At 42.1% G+C, this 12023-nt stretch overlaps 1 protein-coding gene across 4 annotated transcripts in view; it reads right to left on the bottom strand.

Moving 5' to 3' along the window:
• Positions 1-1025: 1025 nt before the first annotated feature.
• PGAP2 (post-GPI attachment to proteins 2) overlaps positions 1026-12023 on the bottom strand; it is a 33065-nt gene continuing 22067 nt past the window's right edge. For 2 of the 4 annotated variants that reach the window (XM_012545370.3, XM_012545368.3), the window contains 4 exons: positions 4110-4362; positions 3735-3841; positions 1741-1849; positions 1057-1379 (listed from right to left, as the gene is read on the bottom strand). In XM_012545370.3, coding sequence (XP_012400824.1) covers positions 1246-1379; positions 1741-1849; positions 3735-3841; positions 4110-4362 — 603 coding nt within the window. In that variant the 3' untranslated portion in view covers positions 1057-1245. Of the gene's footprint in view, positions 1380-1740; positions 1850-3734; positions 3842-4109; positions 4363-12023 lie in introns of all 4 variants that reach the window. The other 2 variants (XM_031962033.1, XM_031962032.1) reach the window with 2 other exon arrangements.

Below are 12023 nucleotides of genomic sequence, written 5' to 3'. Positions count from 1 at the left end.
CTCCCATTTTGAGCTTTCCCCCTTCCCAGGCATCTGACTTTCTATCATCCTGAACCTGACCCTTTTCTCCTATTCCTTCTTCAGGAATAGTATTCCTCCCAGTAAGTAGAATTTGAAGCATAGACTCTTCAAATTTACCAGTGCCAAGGTTCCGAGCATCAGGTCCAGGCTACCTACAAATGCCCAAGAATTGTGAATCTTGCCTTTGACCTAAGAGGTTGAATACCTATGTATTCCTGGCCTGAAAGGGGGATCAGTAATAGGATTTGAAACTGGACCAAGGGAATATCCTGAAGGAAAGCAAGAAAAGCACCACAATAGTTCTGTCGTGCCCTCTAAGCCCATTTCATATATTTCCTGGGCTTCTATACTGCCCCCTCTCACCCCAATCAAGAATTCTTACCTAAAGTCCTTGATTCCTGATACCTCTGACTTCTGCCTTGCCCTACTTCTCCCCATGGCCTCAGTATCCAGACTCCAGTGTGGACCCATACTTATACAGGCTCTCCTCTAAGGGTTCCCACTCTCTATCCCATGCACATTGACACCTCTATATCCCATCCTTCCAGTCTTGAGCTCCAGCCTTCATTTTACAAAGAAGTAAACTGAGCCACTCTCAAAGAGGAAGAAACTTGCCTGACATCAGAGTTGGTTAATGACTCGGGTCATTTCAGTGAAGTACAAGTATACCAGAGCAAAGGAACAGGATATAAACTTTAAAAGGACCTTAGGACATAGAAACTTGATGTCACTCTAACTGGGGACCTACTTCACTCTAGAAGGAAAGCTTAGTTCCTTGGAATCCCACCATGTTGATGGTTCCAATTGCACTGAAGGGTACTATATACCTTTGATCACTGTGTCTCATTTGGTTGGGGTACCTCTTTCTCCCCCATCCATGGCCTCCCTATGCTTAATCCCAGTGAGCTGGTCTACTATATCCTAAAGTTATACATTATAATGGGAGCAGAGGCTAGGAGAATAGAAGGATGGAGCTGGGGCAAGAAACTCTTGGTTGACCCTTCTAGTCCCCTTTACCCTTCCATCCCTCCACCCAGCACCCAGCAGAGAGGACACAGAGTGGACTAGGGACAAGAATTCTATATTTTCTCCATTAGTTTCTGGGGTGGGCAAATCTGAGGGATAGGGCAGGGAGTGTAGTCTCTGTCCCCTCTGCACCCTTCTAATCAAGCTGTGTCTTCTCCAACATGGCCCAGCCTGGCCTTCTTGGGAGAGAGGTAGGACTCAGAATCTTTTATCTTCTGTCAGGATGGAGGTAATGTGCATCTCTTTGTTCCCGAAGTCCCAACAGGCAGTCATGTGGAAGCCCATGTTAGTCAGAACCACAGTATACTCAAGGGCCGCAAAGATGGTGTACACTGAGAGTGGGGAGAAGGAAGGGAAGTGAACAAAGCAGCCCAGAGAGTCTGGCCTAGGCCTACTACCCACCCTAGTGCAGCCTCGGAGACCAACATGGGATCTTGAGAGTTAGTGCTGGAAAGGACTTGAAGAGAATATTCTCATCTAATCCCCTTATTTTATAGAAGATGGTGGAGCTGCCCAAAGGAAACTCAGTTCTCCCGATTCAAGTCCAGGGCTCTTTCCACTACACAGTGCATCATCAAGATGCACAGTAGTCCCCACTACTCTTTTGCTCTAGGCTTCTCTTGGAGAGAGGCTAGACAGGTCCCTTTCCCACTGCACCAGCAGGAACCACACCAGGCCAGCCCCCAACCTCACCTCCTGGCTCACAGTACATATTGTGCCGGAAGTAGACGGCTAGGGCCAAAAAGAAAGAGACAAAGTTGATAATAAAAAATCGTTGTTTCCAGCTGTAGGACTTGCGTTCCTGAGGGAGAAATAGATAATTGGTTACTTGGAGGGTCCTCCAGCAGGCAGGGGGATTCCCCCAGCCCCACTGCATGGAACAAAGGTACCTGACTCCAGCAGGCACTGAGTACAAGGAGGCACAAGCATTCATACATTTATGTGGTGAGGGACAGAACTGGGGAACATAGAGGTATAATTCTATTGCTTTTCCCTTGCCTTTTCTTCCAGAGAACCCACAAAAAAAATGAACCACCTACCACCCCAAGCCTGAATCTCAACAGATACTCCCCAGCTCTGGGCTCTCTGAGCCTGGCCCCAGGACTGGCCTCCCCCACCCTGTAAGCCGCTCAGAGCCACTTGCCGCCAGAACTCCCTCCTCTGCAGTTACTGGGGAAGGAGGAAACCACAGGGGAAAGCGAGGGGGTGGAAGAGCCGTTAGAGCAGCCACATCCCCTCCCCCATCACCCGCCTGCACCCAACCAACTCCTTCCTGTCATTCAAACGTGGAGGCCTACCCTATGGCTTCCAGGGCCCCAGGTCTGACCGTTCACCCGGCCCTGATCTCTGTATTTCCCTGTATCCTCATTTCTCCCTTCCCAATCTCCCATCTTCCAATCCTTCCACTTCCCACCTCCTCCTCATTGCATTTCCCTGTTAACCCATCTTTTATCTCCATTCCTCATTTCCCCAATCCATGTGCAATCCCTCCCATCTCTCCATCCCCTCATCCCTCTATCCTCCATCTCTCCATCCCGCACCCTTCCCACACCCCAATTCCAGGAGTCTTTGGTTCTGGCAACGTGGGGCCTGTCCAGTCCCAGACACCAGGGACCACCTCCCACCCTCACAGTCCAGGGGAAGATTGGAGTTGGAGAAAATCCTGTTGCTTGGGGGCAGAAGAGAACCCCTGACTGCCATCCTACAATTAATCTGCAGAACTGGGGCAGTGGAGAGTAGGAGAACAGAGAATAAAGTCTCTACCTCTGCCAGGGGCTTCAGTGCCCCCCCCCTCCCACATTATCCTTTGCTTAATCTGGCCTGGAGTCAGTAAGCTCCCAACCAGAAGGCTCTGACCAGGAAGACACTGCCCTCTGGTGTCCACATCCAGCCTCTGCTCTCAGACTAGACAAACAAGAATAGGATTTTAGAGAGGGAGAAGCAGACATGGGAGACAGGTGAACAACCAGATGCTGATTCTATGAGGGATCTGGCTAAGAGGCAAAGGGAGAGTCAGACAGAGACAGCCAGAGATACAGAAATGGTCAGAAATAGTGGAAGATCCATCGGTAGTCAGAGATCTCCAAAGACAGCCAGAGGTCACGTTTTCTCTAAGATTGACTAATAGCTTACCATATCACAACTCTCTGGGGTTATACCTACTTTAAGACTTTATAGATGAGGTCACTGAATCTCAGAAAGATAAAGTGATACTTAAGAGATGGCCAGAAAGACAGGTAGAAATGGCTTTGGGCAGAGAGACAGAAAAGCCAGAAGATAGCTAAAAAAACATTCAATAAGGCTGAAGGAAACATGTGTCTCAGAAACTCCAGATACTCCCAAGCAGAAATATCTTTGGCAAGTTCTCCCAAGTTCTGTCATGCTCTCTGACCCCATTTCACACATTTCCTGGGCTTCTACACTACCCCCTTCCACCCCCTTACCTAAAATTCTTGACTTCTGATACCTCTGACTTCTATCTTACCCTATTTCTCCCCATGACCTCAGTACCTAGACTCCAATGTGGACCCAGGCTTAAAGAGACTCTAAGAATTCCCTCTTTCCATCCCACATCCTTTGACCCTCTATGTTCCATCCCCTCCTGAGCTCCGTTGCCACACCCCTTTTTCTGCCCAAACCCAGTTCTCAAGCCCCCAAATCCAAGAAGAAAAAGCAGTGATGTTTACCTCCAAACTTACTGTATGTTTCTTTGTCAGACGCCACAAGATACAGGTTAGCAGCATGTGGCCCAGAGCTGCAGCGATGAACACAATGAAGGCATTCTCATGGATGGCTGGAGAAGGAGGAAGTAATGAGCTTGTCCCACTCCCCTGCACTTCAAGGACCCTCCCCATGGAGGTCCCCATCTTATCCCAAGTCTCTAAGTCTGGATCCCTCAGGCTCAGGGCTCCCTAAGCATAGAAGTTACATCTTTCCCTTAAGACTATGATTCCCTGAGGGAAGGGGCAACGTTTTCCCCTCAGCCTGGGGACTCCATGAGGACAGGTGCCATGTCTCCCCCTCAGAATGGGGACTCCCAAAGCCAGGCTGAGGCCACGTACTAAAGTCCTCTGAGGAGGAGACATAGGTGAGCAGAAGCAGGGCCACATTCTCCAGGAGGTTGAGGCCCAAGTTGAGGAGGCAGAGCTGGTCATAGCCAAAGCAGGGTGAAGGGCAGTTCCTGTAGTAGTTCCAGTAGACAAAGGCCACCAAGAAGCGGGGGGCGGAGTGCAGGCCAATGCAGAAACGCCAGACGTACCGCTGGGGCACTTCCCCACCAATAGCTGAGCTCACCGATGGAAGATAATTGGGCACCTAGGGCAAAGAGGGATGGAGTGGAGTGGGCCAGATCTTGGAGCAGTCTCCAGGATGGCTCATACTCCAGGGAAGGTATACAAACATGGACACTGTATCTTACAACTTAAGGTTTACAGAATATTTTCCTTACAACAATCCTGTGAGATAGGGAGCATATTTCCCCTGTTTCACAGATGAAGAAACTGAGGTTCAGGGAACAGATTTAATTTGCTCACACAACTAATCAGTCACACAACTAAGCACTCATACAACTAATCAGCACTACAATCATCCTCATCTTCATCATCAGAGCACCATCAGAGACAAAACTGTTGTCCACATTTGCCCAGACATGTCACTGATGCATAGAAATTTAAGATTGTTTTATAATTAGCATTACTCTAGTATCAATCAAGGCCTACCTCCTTTATGGCGTCCCCTCTGCCTATCCTAGCTCATGATGACACTTCCTGCATTCATGACATGGTTCTCAACCATCCTGTGTGATTCTGAGAGCTCCTGCTACACTTATCAAATGTAGAATCTATTTCTCCAACTAGGGCAAGAGATCAGTAATGGTGTGCTCTATATCTACTCCTACTCCCCCCTCCCCAATCAGACATATAGCCTTGATGAGTCATCTGAATTTCAGTTTCTTTATCTGCAAAATGAGAATTTTAACACTCACACCACCTATGTCCAGGATTGTGAGGCAAGCACTTTTTGTAAATCTTATAGAGCTAAAAACAAAAATAAATAAATAAATATTATCATCAATTTCCAGGCCTCCAGATGAAGCCACAGGGAGAAGAAAAATGAATTCAGACATATTTACCTTTCCAGTTTCATTTCCTATTAATCCCCTCCTTATACTGTATGTTCAGGCAAAATTAGATTAATTTCAGTCTCCCTTCAGAGATTCTCTTTCTTCTATGTCTTTTTTCTACATTATATCCTAGGCCTAGAATGACTTCTGTACCCTATTTTGCTTTCATTTCAATTCAATTCAACACACATTTATCACATGCTTTCTCTGTGCAAGTCAGAGTGGATAGAGAGCTAGCCTCAGAGTCACGATGACTTAGGTTAAAGGTTCCATATATAAGGCTAACCTCAGAACCTCTAACCTCAGAAAAGTTACTCAGTCTCTTAGAGATTCAAGCAATTCTCTTAAGACTATAAGTTGAAAATCAACAGATGAAGCTTTAGTATCACAAATTCCCCACATGCATGAAAATACAGACCTGAGCCTCTTTAAAAATGTACAAGGACCTTTCTAGGTATTGGAAGAATGGAGTTAAAATCTGAAAACTTTCTGCCTTCCAAGAGCTTATATTAGCCTCATGAGATATAAGGCAGACAATTAATTAACATTTATCAAGCATTATATACCAGGTACTGTGTTAAATCCTACAATAATACATAAGGTAAGACAATTTGAAAAAGGAGAACTTTAACAACAAGGCAGGGTAGAGGGAATTAGGAAAGGCTTTCAGTGGAAGGTAACACTTAGCTAGGTCTTGAAAGAGGTCTGAAAACACAGAAATAAGGACAGAGTGCCTTCCAAGTCTAGGAGAACGCCTATGCAAAGTCAGAGAGATGGATGATGCAAGCAGTGTAAAAAAGGAGGGAAAGGTAGTCAAGAGATAAGTTGTGGAGGTCCCTAACTGCCAGGATAAGGTGTAAAAGACACTGGAAATTTTTGAGCAGGGAAGCAACATGGTCAATCTTATGTTTCATGAATGTTCATTTGACAACAGTGTGGAGGATTACTAAAGAACGAAGAGGCTGAACACAGGAGACTAATAGGAGTTCATGCTATCTTTGAAGGCAAGAAGTCATAAGAACCAGCATAGTGATTATGTGAATGGAGAGAAGGGTGCTAATAAAAAGTAACTACCATTTCTATATGAATTAATCTTTTTTGATCCTTACAACAACCCTCTGGGACTCTATGGATATAGGTACACTTATTTTACAAATGATGAAACTAAAGTTCAGTGATTTGTTCAATCAGAAATTGGTTAGAATGTCAGGTGTGATAATTTGAGATCCAAAGTTCTATCACTGTCTCTCACACAAGAAATATCACAGAGGTAAGAAGTATGCAGAGGAACCTGACTTGGCAACTGATGGGATATAGGGAATGAAGGAGAGAAAGGAATCAAGGAAGACTCCTAGAGGTAACTAGGAAGTAACTTGGAAGAATGGTAATGCCTTCAGCTGAAATAGAGAGGTTTGAGGGAAAGGCCGATGTAGAGATGATAATGAGTTCTATTTTTCAAACATAAAATATGAAATGTTGATGGGATACTCAGAACTGTAGGCAGGCTAACAGTGACATAAGACTAGAATTCAGGACAGAGAATAGTGCTAGAAAAAGAGATTTGGGAATCTGCCTAAAGAAGCCAACTGAACCCATAAGAGCTGTGGAATTCACCAAGAGAATTCTTGGTGAGGGGGGAGGGGAGGAAGGAAGGAGGGAGGAGAAAACAGAGAAAGGAGGGGGGAGGGAGGTGGGACAGGGAGGGAGAGAGAGAGAAATCCAGTACAAAATCTTGTAATCTACTCACACTTAATGAAAGGAAAAGGAAGGCAAGCCACCAAAGTAAACTTAGAGGGCTTAGTCAGAGCTAACTAGAATTCCTGAAGAGAACTATGTGATGAAAGTAAGGAGATGAGAGAATCCAGGAAAAAGAGTAGGTAGTCAACAATATCAAAGACCCAGAGATTGTCAAAGAGGATGACATATGAGAAAAATGACATGGGATTTATCAAGAAATTGTTAGTAACTTCTGAAGAGCAATTTCATTGGGGAGTTATAAGCCTGATTGCAAAGGTTTGAGAAGTGAGTGGAAAATAAGATAACAAGGGTGTAAATTTGGCAGTGAAAGGAAGAGATGATAAGAATTTGAGGACAAGGCAGAGTCAAGAGTCAAGGGAAGTTTTGTTTTGTTTTTTTTTTAAGTATAAGAGAACTCTGGGCATGGCTTAAGTGTCAAAGAAAAGTTCAATAAGATAGTGTAAAAAAAAAAAGAAATGATGGAAGAGGCAAATTGTCACTGGAAATCAGAGAGTGATGGCATCAAGGATATAAGTAGAAGGATTTCCAAGAACTTTCCCAAGATCCTTCAATAAAAAATGATTTTTCTCCTTGGGATCTCATTTTTTCTTATATCTTTCTCTGATGTACCTGTTATGTATTATTGTGTTTCACAGTGAAATTTCTTTGTGTCTTGTCCTCCTATCACACTGTGAGTTCCTAAAGGCATGGACCACATTTTAGCCAAACTTTGTTATTAAAATCAAACTCCAACCACTGCCACATATAACACAGTGTTCTACATAGAGCTGATGTTTGCACAGATACAGACATAGAGTTGGAAGAATCTTCAGAAGATATCTAATTTTATCCCATCATGATATAGAGGAACTCAAGCACATACTATGATTTCCCAAGGTCACAATGGTATAATTTTAAAGTGGTGAGGTCTAGATCTCTCTGACTCAAGTGCCAGTGTTCTCTCAGTTGTATTGAGTTGCTTTATTAGATATAGACTACATCACATATTGAAGTCATCTTTCTCTCCTCCTTTTCACATGGCTCCACTTTTAAGTCCCTCAACATTGTCTTTTACAACCTCAAATTGAGATCTTTAAGTTAATAATGAGATTGGCAGAGTAGAAAATAAAGAGCATCTTTTGGCTAAAAGGATCCTTTTATTCCCCTCTTCTCCTGCCTTTCCCCCTACTAATATTATTCCTGAAATTCTATTAGTAGAGATTCATTCTTTTATTTTAAGGCATTAACTATTTTTGGAGTTATCTTTAAGTCATCATTATAGTTAAGAGCTGAAAGATCATTCTTCTTCCCCAAGGCCTGTTCCTTTTCGCTTTCCACATCTCCTCATCCATTCTCTTTCTTCTCTATCCACACAATTCCTGAGATCTTAATCCCTCCTAGCCCCCTAACTACAGCCTCCTTCCCAATATCTCCACTCTGCAGGAAGCCAGTCATCTTTCCATCGCCAAGATCTGATCATATTATTGCTCTCCTCAAGAAGCTGCCATGACTTTGCCATAACTTATAGGAGATAGTCTATATTCTTTAGCCTGGTATTTGGAGTTTACAGAGTACAGCTTCAACCTCCCTTACCCACTTCATTTGCCTTCCAACCCTTTTAGTTAAACTGGACAACTTAGAGACCCTAGAAATATAATCTGCAAGTTTCCTATCTATCCCTCTACTTAAAGGCTAGAAAGCCTCTTCCTTCACATCCTCCCTTGAAGGCCCAGACCTTTCCCCACCTGTTCCTAGAATCTTAAATGCTGCCCCTCCCAATATATACCCTTCAAGGATCTCTTCCTCCTCTGAACTCCTATAGCTTTTAGGACATCACTTCTATGTGGAAGTTTCATTTTCCCAACTAGACTAGGGGCCCAGGAAAAAGAGGGGAAGGAAGAGCCTTAGTCTCTTCCTCCTTTTGTCTTTGTCATAGTGTTATTTGGTACAGAATGGGGGAGGAAGGCTTCAAAATAGACATATTTGACATAAGAGGAGGAGTAAGTATTTTTTTTCTTCTTTTTTTTGGGGGGGTTTTTTTCTGGTTATTCATGCACATTTATTTTTTAATCTTTTTTTTCAAAACATAGGCATGGATAATTTTTCAACATTGGCCCTTGCAAATCTTGTATTCCAAATTTTTCTCCCCTCTTTCTACTACCTCCTTCCTTAGATGGCAAGTAATCCAATATATGTTAACATGTTTAAAAAAATATGTTAAATCTAATATATGTATACATATATAATTATCATGCTTCACAAGAAAAATCAGATCAAAAAGGAAAACAAATAAGAAAGAAAACAAAATGCAAGCAAACAACAACAAAAAGAGTGAAAGTGCTATGTTGTGATCCACACTCAGTTCCCATAATTCTCTCTCTGGTTGTAGCTGGCTCTCTTCATCACAAGATCATTGGAAATGACCTCAATCATCTCATTGTTGAAGAGCTACGGGGGACTAAGTATTGAAATTCCTCCTGGATCACTATCTTGTGATGATGGAAGAGCTTACCAAGTTCAATGAAACTATGAGCTATGATATTCAGGGTTACCTCAGACAAACAGGTCATAGTGGAGAGTTCTGACAAAAGGAGAACCACTGGAGAAGGAAATGGCAAAGCAAAGCAGTGTCTTTGCCAAGAAAACTCCATAAAGGGTCATGAAGAGTTGAATATGACTGAATGATTAAACAACAATAAAGTACTGAAAGTTTTTAGGAGAGGGGATACATTTTGTTATGGAAAGTGAGGGAAGAGATCCTATTCCCACTCCCCTACTCTTGCTCGAAAATCTTTTCTCTATCAGCCTAAAATTCTGTTATTTGTGGCTCTTCTTCTTCTAGAGTTCTTCTTCAAGTCCAGAATCCTTGCCTGGAAAGTCAGAGCTGGAAGAGACCTTATAGATCATCTCCTCTCTCCTAGACCATTGTATTATCCTCCAGTATCTCCCCCTCCAATAAATCCTTGAAATACTATTTGAGCAATTTTCTAATGCACATTAGGAAAGTTATAATGATTAGGAATCTATAACAATAGCTAATGTTTGTATGCTGCTTTAAAGTTTGCAGAATCTTTTACACATATAGTTCATTATATCCTTACAATAATTCTGGGAAGGGAGTGCTATTATTATCCTCATTTTACAATGAAAGAAACTGAGGCAGACAGAGTCTGGATCATACAGCTTTTAAGTATCAGAAGAGAATTTTAATTTAGGACTTCCTGACACCAAGTCCACTGCTCTATCCACTCTTCTACCTAAGCTGACATGTCTCTAGATCTGACCATGTTTATTTTCAACTCAAAAATTTGCAATAGCTTTTCAGTGTCTACTAGATAAAGTTCAAATTCCTTAGTCTGGCATTCATTTCCCTTTACAATCTGGTCCTAATCTACTTTTCCACCCTTATAACATAAAAATTCCTTCCATATAATATATACCTCATTTAAACGACTATCAGCTATTCCCTGATCCCTCTTCTATCTCAGTATATTTGTGCAGGCTATCTCCCATGACTGGAATATGTTCTTTCCTTGTCTATCTTCAGAACTACATTTCTTCCTCCAACTCCATAAAGTGCTTTCCAATTCCCTCACTTAGAAGTAATTCCTCTCATCTTCAAATTTCCCATATCATGTGTGGAAAGATTTTAGAAAGAATCCTATAGTATATTTTTAAGTGATAGAAATTTCTCTTTGATAGAAGGAAAGGGTGAAAGGGCAAATGGGATTGTAAAATGGGCCAATAAGCTAGATACAGTACACTTGTTTGGATAAAGCACTAACTATTGGAAATGTTCTGGTGCAGAAAATTTATTCATATCTGGGATCAGCTTGGAGTTAGACACTCAGGCCTAGAGAAGATCACAGGCAAAGATAAAACTAGAGAAACATTAGTTCAAAAGAATAGTAGAGAAAATTTAGATAACTTCCTAATGTATGATTAGGTACCTTTCTTCTATATACTTGTCTAAAGATTATCCCCTAAGTTAGTATTTCTGAAACTGTATATCTTCTTGACTCTTGTGAATAAATTGCAGAGAATATACACAGCACAACTGCCTGTAAAGAAGAAAAACAGAAAATTGAGACATCCCAGAGATCGTAGCAGAAGAAAGGAGGTTATAAGGATCAGAAACTGTTAACCTTTTGAGAATCACAGAAAAAGTCACATAGTCTATTTCACATTGGTTGCCCTTCTTGACTGCTGGTTACTCTTCAGACTTCAATATCAAGCCTTAACCTGGAACTTCCCTTAGAGTCTGGAGGACTTCACCCTTCACTCTGGAGGAGCCCATTTCACTCTTGGTTGATTCTACTGGGAAGTTTTTCCTTACAACCTGTTTCTCTACCATCTTCCTCCATTGATTCCTCTATTATTCTACCATTTGGGAAAAACAGAACAAATCTAGGATTCTGTCAATATGACAGTTCTTCAACTATTAGAAAGAATGATCGCTACTCACTCTACAAATCTCTTCCCTAGGCTTGATTCCTTCAACTCCTAATTCCTTCAGTTGAAAATATCCTAGGTGAGTTCCCTCTAGGTTCCTTATTATGGTGTTCAGTTTTTTGTGGTTATGCTCTAGTTTGTCAATGTTATTCCTTACATGTGGCATTAAGAACTAAGTAGAATACTACAAATGTTGTTTAATTAGGAAAAAACCCAGAGAGCTCTTTGTGTAGAAGTCCCTTGCAGACTACAAACATCTGAAGGGCAGGGACTGTGCTAGTTTTAATCACTATACCTGCAGTATGGAGTACGGCAGGACTTCTTATAGCTTTTTCACTGGCAAACTCTTTGCTTGAGAAATTTTTATGCAACCCCAGGTATGTAGGCATACAAATCAAACATTTACTAATAATAAATCATAATTTCACAAACCCCACAACCCAGTGTGAGGTTGTGACCCACAGTTTAAGAAGCTTTGGGGTAGAGGGTCTTGCACAGAGTCAGCACTTAGTAAATGTTTATTGCATTCAATCACTGAATCTTAAGAGACTGTAGAACAAATAAATGCCAAAGCTCAAGAAATAGCAGAGTTCACTGAGTTTAATCACTTTTTATAGAGGAGAGGACAAGAAAGGAAGAAGGCATTTGCCCAAAGTCACAAAGT

The sequence above is a fragment of the Sarcophilus harrisii genome, chromosome 3 (genome assembly GCF_902635505.1).
Source record: "Sarcophilus harrisii chromosome 3, mSarHar1.11, whole genome shotgun sequence".
NCBI classification, from domain to species: domain Eukaryota; kingdom Metazoa; phylum Chordata; class Mammalia; order Dasyuromorphia; family Dasyuridae; genus Sarcophilus; species Sarcophilus harrisii.
Note: the sequence above shows the minus strand (reverse complement) of the source record. Positions and strands in the feature narration are given on the sequence as shown.